Raw genomic sequence first — 21,939 nt, 5'->3', positions numbered from 1 at the left:
CTTTCTTCCCTTGTTCCCCTCCACTCAGCTCCAAGACAAATCCCAACCCCAGTAAAATCCCTATGCTAAAGGTGGTGTGGACCAGGCAATATTAAGTAGGAGGCTGGAGTTGGGGAGGACCTTATTGAATCTTTTCCAGTCTGGTAGTCCCCATCCTTTATGTCTTCCACATCTGGTTTAATCGGAAAAGGCTTCACCTGTGTCTAGAGGTTATGGTCATACCAGAGAGGACTCAGGAACCATAGACCCCAGTTGAGCTTATTTGGGGACATCCTATTTCCCTCAGCCTCAGGACAGTCCAGACCTTGGGATCCACCTTCTCCAGGAGGTGCCAGGGTCTGGAGACCATGTTGGGTCACCAGGTCCTGAGATGGTACAGAGACATGTCTGTCAAGGCATTTGCCTAACAAGAAACTTCTATACTTCAAAGCCGCAGAGAATCACCCCATGAGCAGGTGATTGCAAGACATCTAGAGGTGGTACTTGTGACCTTTTTCTTTGGGAAGCTGGGCCTCTGGGAAAGGCGGCTGCTGGGAAGGGTGGCAGGGTTTGGCAGGGTGTGGCTTGCTGATTTCTCTGTCTGCCTCTCTCCTGCACCCAGTGAGTGACCTGAAGGATGCAGCGCCCTGTGCAGTCAGCTACCTGCTCTTTGACCAGAATGACAAGGTCATGCAGCAGAACCTGGTGTACTATCAGTACCACAGAGACAAGTGGGGCCTCTCCGACGAGCATTTCCAGCCCAGACCAGTGAGTCCCACACTTTGCCTTCCCCACTTTTCTTCTTGCTCCTCAGGGGACTCTTGTTGGTTTTTGTAAGTTTTCTTATCTTAATACTTTGCTGTTTTATTTTGATTTCTGAATCCACAAATACTTTACAAATATTAAACATTACAGAAATATTTTACTTAGAAAGTATATTTCTCTAATAACCTATACTTTCTCTTGAACTCCTTTATCTTTGTTTGCCTACTCAGCTGCATTTGATTATTTTGTAAAAACAGGATCATACGTAATATTGTTTTGCAACTTGCTTTGTCCTTCTAGCAATTCAGTGCAAATATTTTTCCATGCTGTCCATGACCTACTGTTTTGTTATTTTTCAATAGGACCATGGTAGGCTTTTGTGTGGATGGATCATCATTTAATACTAATGGTGGACAAACTCAAAGTTTGAGCATATTGTCAGGGAGCTTCATTAATGTCACTTTCAAAAGCTCTTTTCTAATTGATCTTTGTATTTTCAGTGGGTTTTCTATATGCTCTCCTGGTTGTACTATATACATCTTTCTTCTCACCTCCCCAGCTAATACACATATGCATAGATTTACACAAAATCTTCTTCAGGTATGTAGGGTTGGGCCATACTTTTTTTATTGTAATATAATCCATTAACCATATACCTTCTTAAAGTGCCAATTCAGTAGATGCTAATATATTCAGAGCTGTGCAGCCAGTACCATTGTATTTTAAGCATTTTCATCATTCCAGAAAGAAATCCCATATCTTATTAGCCTTCTTCATATGGCCAACATGATGAAACAGTTGGTCACATGAGCCATTTTCCATTTCTGTCTGAACAGGAAGCAGTACAGTTCTTCAATGTGACTACACTCCAGAAGGAGCTGTATGACTTTGCTAAGGAAAATATAATGGATGATGACGAGGTAAGTTTTCATGCTTAGCACACATCTGGCTGAGAGAGAAAGTATTACTCATATCTTTTCTGGAATCACTGGAACGCTGAGTTGTTCCTGAAATGAGTGACAGAAGGGGCCCTTGAGAAGATAGTTGCTATGAATGTTTTGATGGCAGTCACACCCTGGTGTGGAAAAGCACAGCTTTCTCGGACAGCTGGGCCTGAGTGGTCCATTTCCTGATGGTGAAGTCTGAATGGGGCAGAGCTATAGGGGTCCACTAGAGTCACCCAGCCATCAAGCTGAATTCTTCTTAATAAAAATGATGAGGTGATTTAGAAACTCCCAATCCTAATTTTTCTCGCAGACCATAATTATTTCTTTTTCTTTGATAAATTACATTTTTAGGGTAAGCATTTTATCATTCTCTGGAATTCCTTGAGATCTCTTGATTAATCCTGTTTAATCTGGGCATGGTGGCGCACATCTTTAGTCCCAGCACTCTGGAGGCTGCAGCAAGAGGACAGTTGCAAATTGAGACTAGCCTGGGCTACAGAGTGAGCTCAAGGCAAGCCTGAACTGCATAATGAGACCTTATCAAAAAGATAAAAAGAGTTTTAAAAAATCACATTTTAGCCAACTCATTTTGATAAGTTTTAGTTGATCATAGAGTAGTCATTTTGTTTGGGGACAGCTGGAGCCACAGAAAAGCCACCATTAGGAGTGTGATATAGAAATGCACTCAGAACAAACTAAAAAATGTCTCTAAAACTGGAATTTGCCACAATTAGTGCTTAGAAGAGCTCTCTGAGTAGCCAGGATTATCATGCCTATAATCCCAGCACACTGGGAGACTGAGGCAGGAGGATAGCAAGTTTGAGTCCATCCTGGGCCACTTAGTGACTTAGTGAGACCCTGTCTCAAAATGTAGGAATATGAGAGAGAGAGAGAGAGAGAGAGAGAGAGAGAGAGAGAGAGATTGAGATTGAGATCTGAGCCCACTCTGCTCTGACCCTCACGTTATGGATGGGGAGTTCACAGATCTGCTCTTCCTGCTATCCCAGTATCATGTGAAACACTTCTGAATAAGGCTGTGTCAGAGAAGTTTTCTGTGTACAGATTTATATGAGATAAACCCATCACTGGGATTAAGGAACTGAGTCTCAATTTTTTATCTATAAAATAGCAATAAAACTGAGCCTCTCAGGGTTGCGCCTAAAACACTGTGTTGTATGTGGAAGTGCTGTGTAAACCAGGAAGTGATGCACAGGCCCTTGAGGCAGAGCCTGATAAGGTCGTAGAGGTCCTTGGGGTGGGGTGGGGGCTGATACCCAAGAGAAGGGATGCTGACCAGTAGCAATGGGGTTGGTGGCTGTGGTCTGAGAAATGTGATGTGGTGGTCGTGGCAGAAAGGAGGCTGATAGTGACTTTATGGGAAAGCTGCCAATAGGGAGGGGGTGGGGAAGGGCCTTTAAGTTGGGCCTTCCAAAGGGTAGCTGGACTGTCCCCTTCACACAGGTCATCTGACATGGAGTTCACAGGGAGTGGAAGCTAGGTCCTCTCCATTGGAAGAGACAAATCAGGTCTCTGGGCTACATTCAGGCCAGTAAAGACACCAGCTTTGGCCCAAGGAGAAAGCTAAAGGTGGCCTCCTGTCTCTGCCCACTGGCACTTTTAAAGTCAGACAGCCTCTCTAACAGAGCTGTCCTGTTGTCTTTTCCAGGGGGAGGTGATAGAATTCGTGGATGACCTCTTGGAACTGGAGGAAACTGGCTAATCCACAGCAACCAATGAGCCTTCACCTTGATGTTCAGGAAACAGATTCTTTGCTCTCCTTTCCCAGTATCCCAGGTGCTGATACCTCAGAGCCTTCCCTTGGCTCTGCGCAGTGAAAGGGAAGCCCCCACCCCTGACTACATGTGATGGGGTGAGCACCCCCACCCTCCGTCTATGCCACCTTCCATCCATCTTGCCCACCCTCACACCTGCCTCCCCGTGTTCAGACCTGTCTTCCTACCTTCCCCAATTTTACATCTGTCTCCCCTACGTTCATATCTGTTATCCTGCGTTTACTCCACCTGCCTCGTGTCCATGTGCATCTTCCCCACGTTCACAGGTGCCTTTCTCACCATTTTGGTTGGGAGGATAGTCTTCCATGGTTTGTTGTTTTTTCCCCCAGAAAAATCAGTATTATTTTTTAAAATAAGAAAAACACTCCTAAAGGATGCCGATTGTGAAAACCTTCTGTGGTCTCTCTGCTGCTCAGATGTTAGTCTCTTTTCTCTCGTGCAGGAAAGATGGCAGAAGACAAAGGCCTCCTGATGGTCTTCATCTGGTCTGACCTGTACCGCTTGTTACGTGCGCTGAAAATGAGCTAGGTAGATGTGTAGAATACAGAAGCATGGCTTTTACGTAACACTCTGGAAAACCTACAGAGGTTGACCAATCTCAGCTGAGAACAGTGCTCGGCTGTGTGTCTCAAAGTTGGAAATGAAAGTCAGAGAGAGTCTGCCTTGAATGTGTGCGCGTGCACATGTGTGTTTGTGTCTGTTACTGAGGATCAAATCAATTCCAACCTCTGGGAACGTGGGAGCACCCTCCTGTCTGTCTGTCTGCCCAACACTTCCCTGACTTTCCTCTTGTCCCTCATCCACCTGAGAGCACTTCCTGTTTCCCCCACATGAGAACCTGTGGCAGGTTCTTTAGGTTCCAGCCCGAGCAGTGGTCCTCCCGCTTCTGTCTTTGTCTGAAGCAGTCCAGGACAGCAGACTATCTGTACCCTTGGGGATATTCAGACAAAACAGTGGGTGTGTTTTAATGAGCACTCTTGTGGCCACAGCACCCTTTCAGTGGTGATGCCCAGTGACAGTTTGGCTTTTTGTGGGCTCCTGCTGGGGAAGATGGCTATTAACCATGGAGTGGTTCCCATTGCCTTCTGTGCCCCACCCCCTGCTCCACCAGAGAAAACTCTTATGTCACTGAGGAAGAGGGTCTTCCGGCAGGACTGTAATGGAGTAGGGACCCAGAAAGTGGACCCCTTACTGTGCAGAGAGCATAGCCAACACTGCTGAGCTCCTGGCTGCAGGGGAGCATGAAAGGAGCTCCCCCACAGGGACCCAGTCTGGCGGGCTCCTACTCACTCCTCCACAGCCCTGCACAGCTGCCCTTGCTCCTCTTCCTGGGAGCCTGGGCAGCCTTTCCATAAGCAATGTCCTAGGCAGGGGCTGAGTTGGTGTGTGTCTGTTACTAAGTTGGTACATGTGTGGATCCTTATTAGCTCTCTGAAGTTGGCCCCCTTTCATTGGGTCTTTATCCCACTCCAGTATATCCCCTGAGAGAAGACAGCCTAGTAACAGTATGGTCAGCATTAACGGTGCTTGGCTTTAAGGCTGAGTTACTACTTTTTTTTTTAATTCAAAGGAAATTAAACCAATTTTGGGGGAGGGGGAGTAGGCTGCTCCCTCAAAACCTACCACAAAGCCCCAGTGTTGAGGACTCACTCAATGACCTCAGCCCAACACCTGCCTGAGCGTGTTTCTTGAAAGAGCCTGGAAGAATTCTGGATCAACATGCCACAGGTTCAGCATCAGTTTGGCCTGTCCTTTGAGAAAGCAAACACGTCTGTAAGCTTTGTAGGAGTTTCCAGTCTACTCTTAAGAGGCCACACTTGTCCTCTGCCACGCCAGCACGGAGCACAATGGTTGCCCTGTTTGGTTAGGCAAGCACCGTGGCAGGTATCTCCAGGCCCAGTGCCACTTGCAGTCCATGCAGAAGGTGCAGGGTCCGAGGCCAACCCACACCCCTGCTGGTGCAGATTTGACAGGAGCAGTGAGGGGCCGAGTTTTTTGGTTAGACATATTCACAGATGATAGAAGGACTGAAGGGTTGAAGGGTAGCCCAGACCAGCAGGTTCAACACACAAATAGCTTTGAGTTTCGAGATTTCCATGGCTGCTGCTAAGCTGCAGGACTCAGCCCTGGGGTCCAGAAGGAGAGGTATTGGGAATGGTGACCACATCGGCCACCTTAGGAAGGAAATGTGTGCTCTTAGGAGTTCTTATTAAGGGAATTTTAAGAGCACAAAAATTTTATTGAACCTAACAGTGGCAAACAGAAAATGGTTTGTTAGATTGTCAGTGGTAAAGGGTTTCTTAGGACTGCTGGTAGAATAAACAGTGGCTGGCTTCTGCCAACATTCATGGAAATCACATTTTTAAGTTTTAAATGTGAACTGTAAGCTGAAGCTACTTCAGTTTTTTGTTTTTTTTTTTTTTTAAATTTCAATACTTAAACTGTGGGGAAAAGGTGGATCAGTGCCAAAGAAAACACTCTCATTTAATAGTGTTTGAACATGGAACTGCAATACAGTTTGTAACCAGGTACTGAGAAAAAACCACAACTAATCCTTCATCGCAGCTGTCTGAACTCTTGATCATCTGCCATCCCCCAAACAGCAACTTCTTTTTTCTGGTGACTCCAGTCTTGAATGTCCCAGTGTGTAGAGTTTAAACTATGTACAGGAGGGGGGGGGGGCAAAGGAAAAGAGCTTCACCAAAGGTCTTTGCATTGCTCTTCCTGTGTCTGCAGCCAGAGGCAAGACCAGTCCCCATGCCTGTCCTTGTGGCATCTCCCTACCAGAAGTGACACCATAACCAGCCAGCTTTCTTTTGACTCCCATCCTTCCCCAGAAACAAGAACCAGGAGCCACGATGGTTGTCGAGACAGTGCTTGCCTCTCAGGGTAAGCACAGAGCCCCCAGATCCTTGAACCTAGCAGCTCTCCCAACAAATAGTGTCAGACTTGTTTGCTGAAGGGGTGAATGCTCTGGCTCAATGTCTTCTGTAATCTGGCAGGTAAGATACCACTGCCTCATTTTATAACAATAGGAAGGAACTAAATAATGTGACCAATATGTCCCAGAGTTTTGTCACTCACTTAGGTTTGTAGGCAGTGGGGCAAACTATAAATGTTCTTGATGTCCCTTGTCACCTCTCTTCCTTAAAGTAGGGTGGTCTGTGCAATCTCATTCTTGAAGGAAATTAGAACTTAGACAATAAAAACAAACATTTTTAAAAGTCTGTATTTTACTTTGCTTATTCACCACCATGTTCTTTTGCATTACTAGATGGGACTATCTTAGCCACACCCAGTTGTTTCAAAACACATTATATTGAGGCCTGTTTTCGTGAGTCCACGAAATTTCTAACATTCACCTAACAAGCAGAACTCTTATTCTAAAGACTCCTGGATTTCATGAAGCAAAGGTGGTCCTCCCTAGCCATGGTCTAGTAAGGCAATGCAGGCTCATGCCTTTCCCTGGGAAGATTTGCTTTGGGAAGCCTACTAGGAAAAATGTCCAGGTTTGGGATTCTAGTAGGAAAAACATCTGGACTCCGTTTTGAACAAGGACCCAAGCTGCTTCAGGCATGACTGCCAACAACTGCCCCATGGGCTGGAGGGCAGATGAGGAAGAAGAGGGGAGGAGGCTGGTGGAAAGAATGAGGAACCACCCTGCACAAAAACAAAAGAGGTGCACATTACAGTTTGAACACCAGTACTTTGAAGGTACGGGAGAGAGCAGGGGAACTTTGTTGATGTCAGCCCAGGAATACCAGAGGACACTGTGAAAGGGTTTGGACTGAGGAATGGAGATGTCGGGAATAAGAGTATGGACAGATCCCTCGAAGCAAGGCCTTGTGCAAGTGATGAAGTGCTCTCAAGAGAAAGGGTGAGGGGGCTGGGGATGTAGCTCAGTGGCATAAGTACCTGCCTTGCAAGCAGGCAGTCGCGAGTTCGACCCCCGGTACCAATAAAAAGGAAAAAGACAAAAAGGGGAAAGGGTGAAAAGCCAGATGGGCTGGTGTTCTATAGTCCCAGCACTCAGGAGGCTGAAGCAGGAGGACTGCAAATTGAATCCCATCCTGAGGCAAGCTAGAAACTTAGTGACATCCTGTCTCAAAGTGGTTTCTTTTTTCTAAAGGCTGGGGCTGGACCATAGTACCATGAAGTTGGGGAGGGGAGAGATGAGAAAAAAAAAAAGGGAGTTGGCTAGGAGTGTAGCTCATTGGTTCAGCACTTGGCTAGAGTATGGGAGGCTCTGGGTTTGCTCCCCAGAACTACCAACCGAAAGGAAAGGAAGAAAGCAGCGGCTTCAGTCTGATCTTGGAGCTCTGTAGCCAGGCGCTGGGCTCCCTTCAAGGCAAGGAGGCTGGCGTTTTGTACCCCCACGGCAACTAGTCTAGCAGTGTCAGGATTGCTCTCACTTCCTGGGTGAAGGCAGTACTGTGTGTCAGCAGAATACACTTCAGTGCTTAGGAGTATTTTAGCAGTGGACACTCAGGGCAGCTGGGAAATGGGTTCACCTGCCTAGTGAAGGAGATTTTGGAGGGCTGGCAATAGTGTCCACAATGTGGGAGGCTTAGGAGTGTGCCCTGGTGGTCACAGAGGTACAAGTACATAAAGGAGAGGAAGTGAGACTGATGTCTTGGAGCTGTAGGCTTTGATGCAGCAGGTCCAGGGCTGGGTCTGAGATTCTGCAGGTTTACCATGCTCCAATGGGGAGCGTCCATGCTACTGGTGCAGGAATCACTCGCTGCATAGCCTGGTCCTGGGTTGCTCCACTATGACTGGGATAAGGAAAAGGGAGAGAAGAAGGATAGGAGGTCCCCGAAGTCCTGCTGCAGTAAGTAACATGGCTAACAGGTTTACAGAGGGTAATTAAGTATAACACATGTTAAGGTATTATTTTCAAGGTGCTAGGGGATCCTTAAAGAATAATCATGGTGCAGTAACTCAGAAATAAGAGATTCAGCAATATTTGGGGAAATATTTATTAAAATGTTATCAGAAGCTTTGTGTTAATGAAGTCCTTTCCCCCTCAGTTTTTAAGCATTAAACTTTTACCAGTCTTCAAATGTGCATAATGACGTATAGTTTAGGTTTACAGTGTTTTAATCATTCCATTTTGACACACATTTTTAGATCCTATAACATTAATTTATGCAACACCAAATCAATAAAAACTTAAAAATGGATGTGTTAGGTTTACTTTACAGTCCAGATCTACAATGTAACACATTCACATGTATTAATAATTTGTAATAAATTCATTAGTATATTTGTACTGATATTGCCTGTTTATGTTTTGGTATAAATTCAATGTTCTAGACTATTACACAATACTTACTAACAGTCCTAATGTCGACACAAGTTGTTTTATATAGTTAAAATCAAAAAGTTATCTTGTAATAGATTCCAATCTAATTTAAAAATTATATACAGTTTCTGGCTCTTATTCTGTTCTGTTTTGAAGCTTTGGTACATGCAGAAAACATTTCATTCCTACTGTTTTAAATTTCATCTAATGCATAGGTATTCCAGTTGATAACTTCAGGCCTTTGTATTACCCAATTTTGGAAATTAAGATCTTTGACTATGCTGTACTGTCTTAAAAGCTACTTAGCCTATTAGCTTTCCAAAGCTTGCACTGAAAAGAGGTGTCAGGGTAGGAAATGTGCTGCAAGAATTCCTTTCTCTTTATGTAGAACACCACCAATTTTCCAATTACATGTAATTTTAAAAATCAAGATTTCTCTCATACCACACAAAAACTCGAAGGAAATGCAATGTCTTCAATTTTACCACTGAAAACTATTTGACTAGAAAATGAATTCTGATTGATAATAGAAAAATGTGGCATGTTTATTTTCTGGGTCAACATATGAGAGGCTGTTGGAGGTGGTGTTTTGGCAGCTTCAACAGTGCCTTAGATGCAAGTGGCAGAGCCCGACTTTCATGCAAGACAGACCGTGGGTGTCATCTGTCTTATCCTCCAGTGCTTCAGCTGGCCTCAAAGTTTACAGTGTAGGGTATAAACCAATGGCTCTCCACTTTGAGAGCACTGGGCTCCACCCCCAGGGGTGCTGTTTCCTAAGCCTGGGATAGGATAGGAGAATTTGCATCTCCAACTAGTTTCTAGGTGACACTGATGTTGGTGGTTTGGGAGCTTTGAGAGCCACTGTCATAAGCAATGTTGAGCCACCATGAACTAGATGGTCTAGGTGCTGGGCTGGACTCTTTCCCATGAGTAAAAAAATAGATCAACATGGATCATTTCACACTGCCTTTCAATTCTTTATCAAGGTACTCTAGTCTTGGGCCTTCTTCAAACATTTTTTCCTCCATGTCTTTCTGCTCTACTAGAGCTTGGAGAAATGGTTAATCCTGAGGGAGGAACCTAAGGATTGAATTTTGTTAGTCCTGGCAGAAATTTCAAGACAGTTTTAGGCACAGACTAGTCAAAGACAACTAGAGGAAATAGCCCTTACTGGTACAAAGCTTGCCTTGTTTTTAAAAAATCCTGGGCTGTCCCACAGAATGGAGGGAGAAAAGGTGGGTGTGTGTCTTCACTCCTCACCTCCCCAGAGCAAAACATCAACCTGAAAATTATAGACATCTCCAAGTTTGTGGACTGTGTCCTGACTCCTGGCTCACTTACCCTCAAGGACAACATAATTTTACTTGTTTGCTTTTTTTTTTTTTGGCACAGGGGATCAAACTCACAACCTTACACTTGCCAGGCAGGCGTTCACACCACTGAGCTAAATTCCTGGCCCCTAAGATAACACAATTTTTAAAGCAAGTAACCCATCGTTCTTCTGTGCCCCCACTTCCGCAATTAACATTTATGCTTTCAATAACATTGCTTTCAAACACTCAGTTTACCAAACCTGTTTCAAACATTTCAGGACATAGAATCAGAGTCTGATTTTCTTTCTTAAAAAAGGAAAAGAGAGCAACATCTTGACAATGGAAGAGAAGACCTTATATCAGAATTAGGGTCTGGGTCTGGAGTTAGTGCAATCAATTCCAGGCAGATGGAGAGAAGACACTGACACATGTGCTGATGCCACTGAAACCTGCCTGCCTCGCTGGGTGCCTTGAGCTGCTTCTTAGCTGACAGAACACAAACCTGAGAAGAAACAGACCAGCCCTGCTCCACCTGTGCTGTTATGAGTTATCAGGGTTTCTCAGTGTGCTGCAGTGGCTTTGAGAGAGCCCACTGTGGCAGGGACTAGACCTTCTCCATCTCAATCTGCTGCTGGTAGTGCCGAACTGGCCGCTGGCCCACATTCAGCTTGTACACAGAAGTCTTGTGCTGGCACCTGCGGTAAACCCACACGGCCCCCACACTCACCAGAACCAGCAGCAGGCATAGGACAGTGACAACGGTGGCAATCACGGGGCCTCTGCTGAGGCTACGACACTCGTCCCCCACACACGGCTTCAAGGTTGGAAGGAGCTCCTCTTCACTTGCAGCTGGCCCAGGGCCCTCCTGTCCCAAGAAGTCCTTAGACAGAAGGTATGGGAAGCTATCCCGGACCTCAGGAGCAGCGGTTTCCACTGGAAGCTGACTGGCTGCTGTGCTGGTGGAGGGGACGTTGCTGGTCATCTGCTGGAGAGCAGTTGGTGTTTCCATCTTTAGGGTAGAATTGGTGAGTTCACAGGGTGGAGTGGCCATGAGTGACTTCTCTGTGGTGAATCTCCAAGGTACAGTTGACTGGTGTTTGGTCAAGGCATCATCGCTGTCCTGAGGACCTTCAGTCTCGGACACATTCGTGGGCCTGAGAGCCAAAACTTCCACATCTAGCACTTCAGAGGGAACAACTGAAGTATGCGTCATGACCTTGCCAGGGGTGAGGGTGGTACTTTTGGGCATTTTAACTTCCATAAGAGCTGGCTGGTCAGGGGTCACCAGAACGCTGTCATCCAGTCTGACTGACCCAGGCCCCTTGTCTCCATCGTCCTCCTCTTCTGCCTCTGCCTTCCTCCAAGCCCTGTCAGTCACAGGGTAGCCATCTAACCAGGACTCATCACTGCTGCTCCCCACCAGGGCCGCTGCTTTGCTGTCATTCCTGTCTACAGATGACCCCAAGGGTCCGTCAGTGCTGCCGTAGGTCACCCGGGACCTGGTTTCAGGTTCACTCGGGACCAGTTTCACTGTTCTGTGGTTGTCTCCAGCAGGAAACTGCTTTTGGCTATTATCACCAACATCCCTTTCCACATCAGGCTTGTGGAAAGTCTCAGCAGGAAGCCACAACAAGTACTTTTGGTTTAGCTGGGATTTTGGCAAGTCTGTGGGAACAGCGCGTCTGGTGCCAGGCAAGCCTGTGTTTGGAACAAAAGGTTTATGTCGGGCAATATTTTCTTTCCTCACTGAAATGGAGACCAGACGGTCTTGTTTTGGTGCCTCTTCAGAGGCTTCTGTCTGACCTTTGTCCTCTTCTATCACTGAACGGGAATCTTCCATGAGCTCTCTGAATGACACAGACCTGTCATCTGGGAAATTATCCTCATAGTCAATATGGGCCTCAGCCTCATCTGGAAGGAAGGAGGGAGAAACCTCATTAGATCCAAAGGCACAGAGTCAGTTCGGAACCAGAAAAAGAAATGAATTCATCCAACAGAATAGTTTGTGCTGCCATAGTTCCATTGTTTGTTCATTTTTATACTTTTTGTAATTTGAATAACTACTTCTGAGATAGCAATATGTAATATATCAACTAGTGATGATTTCTTAATGTTATTTTTTAAAAATTCTGTATCATTTCTACCCTTTTTCTGTTTTGCTTTTTTTTTTTTTTTTTTTTTTTTGGTCTTTTTCTTTTTTATCAGTACCAGGGAATCAAACTCACAACTGCACACTTGCAAGTCAGGAGCTTATGCTGTTGAGCTAAATCCCCAGCCCCTTTTTTTGTTTCTTTTTTTTAATAAACAAAATGAAAAGCACAAAGACTGGAACAGAATTACGTATGAATCATAGGTAACCCAAAGAATGTATATATAAACCATTGCAATGAATATATGAGTTTATCAAGGATACTGCACTCACATTAAATATAAACATCAATTATATTTCTACATATTAGCAATAAACAGAAAGCAAAACATTTAAAGAATGCTGTATAATAGCATAAAAATATCAAATACCTAATTGTGTGTGGTGCTGCATGCCTGTAATCCCAGCACTTAGTCAGCTGAAGCAGGAAGACTGCCATGAGTTTGAGGTCAGCTTGGACCACATAGTGAGTTTAAGATCAGCCTGGACTACACAGCCAGACTGTGTCTCAAAGAAACTTAAAAAAAAAAAAAAACCTAAATTAAACTAAATTTAACAAAAAAGGTTGTAAGACTTTGATGTGGAATGTACAAAATATTGAGCAGAATTGAGCAAAATAAGACTTAAATAAATGAAGAAAGTGTAATGGGAGGCTCAAAATTTTCACATCTGCCCCAAATGATTTATGTAAATTTTTTTTTCTTGCAGTACAGGGAGTCTATTATATGTCTGGGTGTAGTTTTATTTTGGTTATGGCCATTTGGAGTTCTATATACTTCACTAATCCTAATGTCAGTTTCCATTCTCATGTTTGAGAAATTTCCAGCTATTACTTCTGTAAATAACCTCTTGATATCATTTGTGTTGTTCCCTTCTTTTTCATTTATCCCTATCAATTATGTCGTTTTTCTTTGCATCATCTTTGAATCATCAGCTGTTGAATTGTTATTTCCTGATTACTTGTTTTTTTTTAAAAGATCTTTCCTTTCCTGTTCACTAGCTGCAATTTGTCTTCAAGGTCTGAAATTCTATCTTCACTTTCACTGAGTTGGTTTTGACAACTTTCAATGGAATTTTTGATTTCCTGTATATTTCTTTGAATCTGCTTCATGTATTCTGTTTGTTTCTTAAATTATTCATCCAGGGATTCTATCTTTTTGTTTTGTTCCTTTAATTTTTTAACTGTGTCTTCTTTAGATGTGTTCAGCATCTCTTTCATTACTTTTCTCATTTCTTCTTTTACCTGGGAAATTATTTCTAATTTGAATTCCTTTAAGCTTCCTGGAGTTGCTTCTTTATTTCAGTTGCTATTATTATAGGTATTTCAGGTGTATGGCGTATATTTTCTTTGTACATGGCTCCTAGGCTTTCTTGGGATGGGCTGGAAGTTTGAGATTGCATTTTGGTCTTTTGTTTTGTCATTTTCCTATATTTCTGTGTTTCAAGTGTTGTTCCAAGGCTTCCCCTGGATGTATTAGAAATCGTTTCTTATGCCCTAGGCTCTTGGGACTGAATGGAGGTTGCTGAGCGTGGTCCAGTCAGGCCCTCAGGCCCTCCCGTGCCACCTTCAGTGTTCCAGGTAGCTGGGTAGGCACCTAACCAATGTGGATGATGGGCTAAAGCTCTCCCCAGGCAAAGACCAATGCCCTGGAACTCACTTCACCTGCTCTCAACTCCCGTACTTGAAAAAGGTTGCTGGGCATAATATAGTCGGTCCACAAAACCTCTCAAGGCTAGTCTAGTGTGACTGGGAGCTGGGCGGGTCCTTGAGCACTGGCAGCAATGATCTTAAAGTCTTTCAGGACTCAGGATGACGCTTGGACTTACCCTAGCCGCTAGCTGAGTTTCCCTGTGTGAAAGAAGGTCACTGGGTGTGGCCTGGGCAGGCCTGAAACCTGCCCAGTGCAGCCTAGTGTAGCTGGGATCTGGGCAGGTCCTTGAGCTCTGGGAGCGATGATCTTTGTTTTTTTATTTTATTTTATTTTATTTTATTTGTCTTTTTCCTTTTTTATGGGTACCAGGGATCAAACTCATGACTGCCTGCTTACAAGGCAGGGGCTTATGCCGCTGAGCTAAATCCCCAGCCCGGGGAGCGAGGATCTTAACGTCTCCTGGGGCTCGGGATGGCGCTGAGAGTCACCCCAGCCGCCAGCTGAGTTTCATGGTTTAGTACAGGGAGTTTAATCAGGGTCTTCCAACTGACCTACATCCCCAGTTCTTTATTCATTTTTTATTTTGAGACAAACTCTGGCTAAGTTGTGTGGGTAAGGATTAAACCTACAATTCTCCTGCCTCAGTCTTTAAAGTGGTACAGGTGTGTATCACTGTGTCCAGCTGATCCATATAGATTTAATTGCGTTCTAAAAAAAATTTTCAATTAGCAAGCCCATGCTAACCTTTTTGGAAATGTAATAGGCTAAAGATAGATAAAGTAATCTTAAGAAAAACCTTGGAGGACACATACTATAAAATTTCATAAAACTAGATTACTTTTAAGGTTGTGTATTGGCACAAGGATAGATACCTGGACTACATCAAGATTAAAACTTCTGTTCATCAAAAGCCACCATAAAAAGAGGCATAGAATTGGAGGAGATACTGGCAATACAATATGGTCCGCAAAGGACTTGTTTCTAGAATTTTAAATATACTCCTGCAAATCAATAGTAAATAGACAAAGCACAGATAAGTTGGTAAAATGCTTGAACTGGCACATCACCAAAAAGATATCTAAATAGCCATTAAATGTGTAGAGTTGAGCCATCTCACTAATATGAGAGAAACGCTAATTGCAGTCATAATGAAATGCCACTGTATAGCACAACAATAACATTAAACAGACTGATAATATGTATTAACCAGCATATGAAGCACTGTTAGTGGAGTATGAACTGGTACAAATACTACAGAAAACTGGACATTTCTACTAAAATTAAACATACGGGTGCTCCATGACAGCAATTCTACTTTTATATATACACTCATCAGTAATATGTGCATGAGTGCCAAAATCCATCTACAGAAATTTCATATTAACCACAAAATTGGAAACAAATTTAAATAGCCATTAATTACAGAACAGAACTCTTGTCCTTACTTTGAGTATCACTGCCTGGCTCCAGTGTAGATTCCTCAGCCTTTTGGCATAGATTCTTCATCCCACTGACACAGACTCTCTAGCTCCTACCACTGACCTTTGGGCCTTCCCAGTGCAGATTGAGACACTGTCATGGGCTCTACCTCCAGTTGGAATCAAGAAGAACATTGCTCTGGGTTCAAGGTCTTTTTTTTTTTTTTTATCGGTACCGGGGATCGAACTCACGACCACACACTTGCAAGGCTGGTGCTTATGCCACTGAACTAAATCCCCAGGGTTCAAGGTCTTGTGCAGGACTTGTGCAGGACATTGCCATGGGATCCAGGCCCTCAGCTCAGCTGGATTCTTTGGGTCTCTAATATGCAAACAGATATCCCACACTGTGTTCCTTTTGACCCTTTGGGTGAATACTATAAAATAATCTATAAATTATATGACCTGTATGAAATACATTCCCTTGTAAACCCTTACTACAACTTTTTATTATAGTAAATTATTTTTAAACTTGCACATTTACCTCAGTTTCTTCCTCTCTCTCTATACACACACACACACACACACACACACACACACACACACACACGCAACATTCTTTAAACATACACACAATAAATAATACACCAATTATATATAATTACAAAGTACATGTAATTTTACTCTCTGAGGTAAAGACATACAAAGTTCTTATAAATAAAGAAATGGAACCTCAGTCATCTTTGATGACGGGATCTGTGTTCTCCACTCACTTCTGGATTCCTAGGGTCAACAAGCTTGCTCACACAGTCATTAAGTGGTTTGTTGTTGTTGTTGTTGTTTTGTTTGTTTTGGTACTGGGGATCGAGTTCATGACCTTGTGCTTGCCAGGGCAGGCACTTATGCCGCTAAGCTAAACCCCCGGCATTAAATAGTTTTTGAGGGCCAAAAAAAATATCATTCTCTTTAAAACACAAAATGAAACAAAGGCCAGTACGACGTTTCTCTAAAACTTATGCAAATGAAGACAAAGCATACTGAATCCAGATGGAGATTTAAGAAGGCCATGAGTTAAATTTTAAACCTCAGTATGAGGTGATTAGTTTGCTTGCATACATGTTTACTGATTGGCTGTCTTAGAAAGATTGAAAAAGTGGTCACAGTTCTCTCTACTCTTTCCTTTAGCAAGTCCTTTTGCTATGCAACTTTTCTCATCAAAAAGTGGGACCCATTTTTCTATCTGTATAGTTTAGGTTAAGCTTATCACTTTTATTTTATTTTACTTATTTTTTATTTTTTTTAGTACTGGAGATGGAACTTATTACCTTGCACTTGCCAGGCAGGCACTTATGTCACTGAGCTAAATGCCAGGCCCAGCTTTATCACTTCTGACCTGCATTATTGGTGGAAGCCTTACACACCTCCACTCTCCTGCCTAGAGCTCTTCTTCCTATCAGCTGCCATATGAAAAGCCCAGGTTGCTGAAAGATGAGTGACTATGTGGAGATGTGAACATCCCATCCTAGATGTCCCGAGGTTATCCTAGACTGGCTAGCTCTGGTTGTCCCAGAAGCTGTCCACATTCACTTGAATAAGCCCAGCCAAGACCAGAATAATCCAGCTGAGCCGAGCTCCAATTACTGACCAAATGCATTGGAGCTAAATAAGTTATTGTTTTAAGCCACTAAGCACACTAGCACAGGACTATAGGACCATGTCCAAATTAAAAGAAATAAACTGCTTGTTCAGTTTCTCTTAATACTTGTCATAGTTTATGTTAGTGGCCCTCAAGCCTAATGAATTACGGACTCAACCAAATCTAGCATTTGTAATTGGTTTGTTGTCTAGTGCTGGGATTGGTGGTGTGAGTGCTACACCCACCTAGCATATTATGTAGCCAGCATATTATATAACAGCACAGCAGGAAGGTATCTCTTTCTCTCTTGCCAGCTAGTGCTTTACTGTTTGCAGCCACCATGAATGGCTGCCCTGCCATGCCACGCTGCCTTGGAACCAACTGAGTATGGACTGAAACCTCCAAGAACTGTAAGAAATAAATCTTTCCTTCTTTCATGTTGGGCATCAAGTATTTTGTCTCAGCAACCAAGTGAAAAGTAACTAAGACAATACCCAAAGTCCTTCTGAAAAGATGCCATTGTTGAAGGACTAGTTGAATACATAGATGTACACATGGAACACACACAGAGATCCACACTTTTCCATGCTGAGTGTATGTTTTCTTTCTTCCTAGCATCTCCTTGGTGCCTTGATTCCTATTGATTCACAAGGGCACCACACTAGGACTTTCTTCCCCATTGCTAGTAGATTCAGCACAACAAGGCAAAGGTAAGTTCTTCATCAAAATTTACTATTTTTTTTTTTTTTGTCTTTTTCCTTTTTATCGGTACCGGGGATCAAACTCACGACTGCCTGCTTGCGAGGCAGGCGCTTATGCTGCTGAGCTAAATCCCCAGCCCCCAAAATTTGCTCTTAAATATGAACAAATTTGGCATTCCTCCATTTGACAAGTCATTTTCTGACTCAAATCTTGTACATTCTTTTTCAAAAACTTAAAAGGTATATTCTTGGCACTATGAGAAGAATTATTTTTGCAAAACAGTATCCACTGGCCAGTTGTCTTCCAGACATGATTCTGTTAAGGATGAATATTCTTGTGTTTGCATCTGTAGCACAGCACCCTTTCACAATGGGCAATGCAGGAAGCAGTAATCTCCAAGACTTTTCTCAACAAGTTTTCCTCTCCTTGTGCTCACTGTTACCTCGTGATGATCTATCTACAAGACCAAGCCTCTGACCACACATTATTTTACTAATGTGTATTTCTTTGTTGCCCCATTGGCAGCCTCCAAATACCAGACTATCAAGAGCTCATGAAGGCTTTTTTTTATTCCATGGAATTTTTGTCATTTCTGGTTTCTTTCAGATCATCAACTACAGCTATTGGCTGTTAGAAGTAAACAAGTTAAACTCAGTCAGTGCCCTGAACTCAGTCAATGTAATGAATGAAAAGAACCAAGATTTGTACTGGTTTACCAAAGGTAGCCCTTGTGACAGGAAATCTCAGAGGAAACCTGTGTCTAGGTGGGCCCCAGTCAGGGTCCCCTCACTATTCTCACAGATCATCTTCTCATAACCCTATCAGATGCTGAAACTGATACAGTCTGTGGGTAAACACAATTTCACTCAAATACCCAAAAGCTAAAAAGATGTGTGAGGGTAAAGGAGAGTCAAACTCTCCCAGCACCTGCTGCCATGACATGTCTCTCTAGAACCTCTGGCTTTTTCTCTCTCTCCTGATACTCCACACCTTAGTCTACCTGCCTCTTTGCACTTGCTCCTATGGATTGCCTCTCACTCTGCTCTGCCTTTTCTTAATTATACCTCACCATTTATAGTCTAGGCCAATTGAGGATATATTATCCTCAAGTAATTATCTACTCTTCAGGATTGATTATATGTCACACTGTCCAGTTGAAACTGGACATGTTATTTTTCTCATGTTATTTTTTTCTCTCCCATGACAATTAAAAAGAGAAACGCTACCAAACTCTAACACACACACACACACACACACACACACACACACACACACATATACACAGCTTACTGGAAATGAATTTTGAAAAACAAGGAAATTATATTAAATATCAGCAAGTAAGTTTTACCAACAGCAACCATATGTGGAACAGGAAATAACGAACTGCAACAAATTTCTAAACCTAGTTTCCAAAAGAAAAAATAGAAGATTTCTGAACAGAGTAAAGAAGAGCAGGATGGTTCAGCATCTCAGCCTTCTGAAATGGTACTAGAGAGCCTATAGATCCTGAAAGAAACAAAGATACTGTAATTAGATATACATTGACAAATAGGGTAGATTCTTTCTGATAGAGTCCAAAGTATTAGCACTTCACATTGTTCAGGCAAAAAAACTTTAATTTTTTTTATATTTATTTATTTCTTTATTTTGTCTTTTTGAGACAGGGTCTCGCTATGCAGTTCAGGCCGGCCTTGAGCTCACTTTGTAGCCCAGGCTGGTCTCGAACTCACAATGATCCATCCTCCTGCCTCAGCCTCCAGAGTGTTGGGATTACAGGTATGAGCCACCATGCCCGGCTGTTAGAAAACTTTAATATGACACATTCAATGACATTTCTGAAGAAAAAGTAGATCCCAGAAATGTTAGAACAAATAAATGAGCAAAAGTAAAAGCACATGCCATTTAGCTGAATGGTTTCCTTCCAACTAACATTCCTTCTTCCAAAGAAAAGAGAGAAGCATACAAAAGTCAGAGTTTAACTTAGAAGAAACAATAATTTAATGAACAGAAAGAATTTCTTACAATTGTTTCCCACTACAGAACTTAGTAAGAAAATGAATGCAGTAAAACAAATGCAAAATTCTAAGATGATAAAATAACAAGATGTTATGAAAAGTGTGGTTATGAATTTTAGGAATCAAACTGAAGACTAAAACAATATCTTGGCAGAATTTAAAAACTGTTAGAATCTGCAAGAAATGGAATAGACAAATTTCTGTGAAACTAAGAAAAACATATGAAGAGACATTGAAGAACCACTGCAAATATTAAGCAGAATAAATTCATAGACTACTACACACAGGTACATCAAATTAAAACTTCTAAAATCCAAAGGCAGAGAAAAACTTAAAAGCAATCAGTGAAAACAGGTAAGTAATCTTTAAAAGACTACAAAACGGAGGGGTAACCTTTCCAAAGAAACAATGAAAGCCAGATGACAATGTGATGATATCTGTAAAATGTCAGAAGGAAACTGCGAACCTAGAATTTCTTACTCCGTGAAAATATCCTCTGTGGAAAAATAAAGAAGGCTGGATACAGAAAGAGAAGAGAAGAGGAGGACAAGGTGGGGGGTGATTCTTAAATGGAAGATAGAGACGCAAGAAAGAAATAACAACAAGACAGGAAAATATGGGGTAACTTGATATGTATACTGACTGCTAGCTACAGTTTAGATATAGAATGTCTTCCCAAAGTCTCATGTACTTAGAGGTGGAACCTCTAAGTACCAACTTTGGAAGGTTGATTTGATCATGGGGGTGCTATGCTTATCAGTGAATCAATTCACTAATGAATTTATGGCTAGCTGTGCTAATAGGAGGTAGAGCCTGGTTACAAGTAGGTCACTAGGGACACACATGACTTGAAAGTTCATATTCTTTTCTTCTTCTCTCTCTGCTTCCTGGCTGCTGTGGGGTAAGAAGCTGTCCTCTGACACCATGCTGTTTCTTCTTTGGAGACAGCTGATCATGGACTGAACCCACTGAAAACAGTGAACCTAACAAATCTCTCCTCCTTTAAGTTACAGATGTTGTGTATTTTATCCTAGCAATGAGAAAGGGACTAATACACTGCACAAAGCAACAGATACACATACAACATAAATATTTGCTAATAACATTGAAGCTGGGAGCAAGTAAATAGGATCAAAAGGCTTTAAATTATCCAGGAAATAGTAGAAGTGCTAATTTATTTAAAACTTTGATAAGTCAAAGGTACTTGGTATAGTTTCTAATTACTGAAGAGCAGAATATATTAGAAATTAATAAAGAGTATAAATGTAACAATAAAAATCACTGCAAAAGAAGGCAAGAAGATAGAAAAAAAAGAACAAATCAGCTGGGCATAGTGCTACATGTTTGCAATTCTGGCTACTTGGAAAGCCAAGTAGAAAGGTTACAAAGCTTACTGAAATCTTGCTTCAAAAACAAACAAACAAACAAGGGGCAGAGTGAGGGCAGGGATTAGCTCAGCAGCATAAACAGCTGCCTGGCAAGCTCCAGATTGTGAGTTTGATCCCCAGTACCAAAACATACAAACAAAGATGGGACATAGTAAAAATGAAAAGATAACACTTTTAAACTCAAACATACTAATGGTTAAATGTAAAGTGAATTTTTGTTATAATGTAAAGACAAAGGTGAAAGGTTCTTGCCCCAGTATAAATTACTGTACAGTTACGGTGGAAGGCCAAAGCCGAATGCTTACCTTCTTCTTACCACTTCCTGCTTCTTCAGCCCTAATTGCAACTCCCCTTCCTGTCTGCATGCACAGAGAATTCTGATTGGTTCCTCATACCTCATCAATGCCCACCCCATCCGCACTTCAGTCAGACGTCATGTAACCGTCTGCCTCTCTGTGGAAGGAGACAGCCCCGCCACCGGGGGTCGTGTGCTCCTGTTCACATCCTCAACTCAATAAACCTGTCCATTTTGTACTTTTGCTTTGCTATTGCGCCAGAATACTCTAACCAAAGGTTGTCAACTTATATAAAGAAATAGAATGGTGCTTTAAGAGCTGTATTTGAATTATAAGAATACAGAGAACTTGAAAATGAAAAAATGAGGGCAAAATCATGAAATGATAATCAGAAAAGAAGACTTAAATGCAAAATTGCTACTGGAGACAAAGGGGGCTATTTCATAAAGATAAGTGCTTCAATTCACCAGGAAGATATTACATTCTAAAATTGCATGTATTTAGTAATAGCAGATCAAAATGCATGAATCTAAATATATGAACTAAAAGAAATAGATAAATTTGTGATCACAATGGAATTT

At 42.4% G+C, this 21,939-nt stretch overlaps 2 protein-coding genes across 3 annotated transcripts in view; one reads left to right on the top strand and one right to left on the bottom strand.

Annotated features, from left to right (window-relative positions):
- The window catches only part of Crtap (cartilage associated protein), a 38,551-nt gene extending 31,840 nt beyond the window's left edge, over positions 1 to 6,711 (top strand). For both annotated transcript variants that reach the window (XM_013156447.3, XM_003473398.5), the window contains 3 exons: positions 602 to 747; positions 1,581 to 1,664; positions 3,358 to 6,711. In XM_013156447.3, coding sequence (XP_013011901.2) covers positions 602 to 747; positions 1,581 to 1,664; positions 3,358 to 3,411 — 284 coding nt within the window. In that variant the 3' untranslated portion in view covers positions 3,412 to 6,711. The remainder of the gene's footprint in view (positions 1 to 601; positions 748 to 1,580; positions 1,665 to 3,357) is intronic.
- Positions 6,712 to 8,447: 1,736 nt separating this feature from the next.
- The window catches only part of Susd5 (sushi domain containing 5), a 77,151-nt gene continuing 63,659 nt past the window's right edge, over positions 8,448 to 21,939 (bottom strand). Inside the window, exon 5 of the mRNA XM_003473396.5 lies at positions 8,448 to 12,013. Within this exon, the coding sequence (XP_003473444.2) occupies positions 10,707 to 12,013 (1,307 nt within the window). The 3' untranslated portion in view covers positions 8,448 to 10,706. The remainder of the gene's footprint in view (positions 12,014 to 21,939) is intronic.

Source organism: Cavia porcellus, unplaced genomic scaffold (assembly GCF_034190915.1).
Source record: "Cavia porcellus strain 051 isolate PalLab524CR breed Dunkin Hartley unplaced genomic scaffold, mCavPor4.1 scaffold_13, whole genome shotgun sequence".
In the NCBI taxonomy this organism is placed as follows: Eukaryota; Metazoa; Chordata; class Mammalia; order Rodentia; family Caviidae; genus Cavia; species Cavia porcellus.
This window is presented reverse-complemented; position numbering and strand designations above follow the sequence as displayed.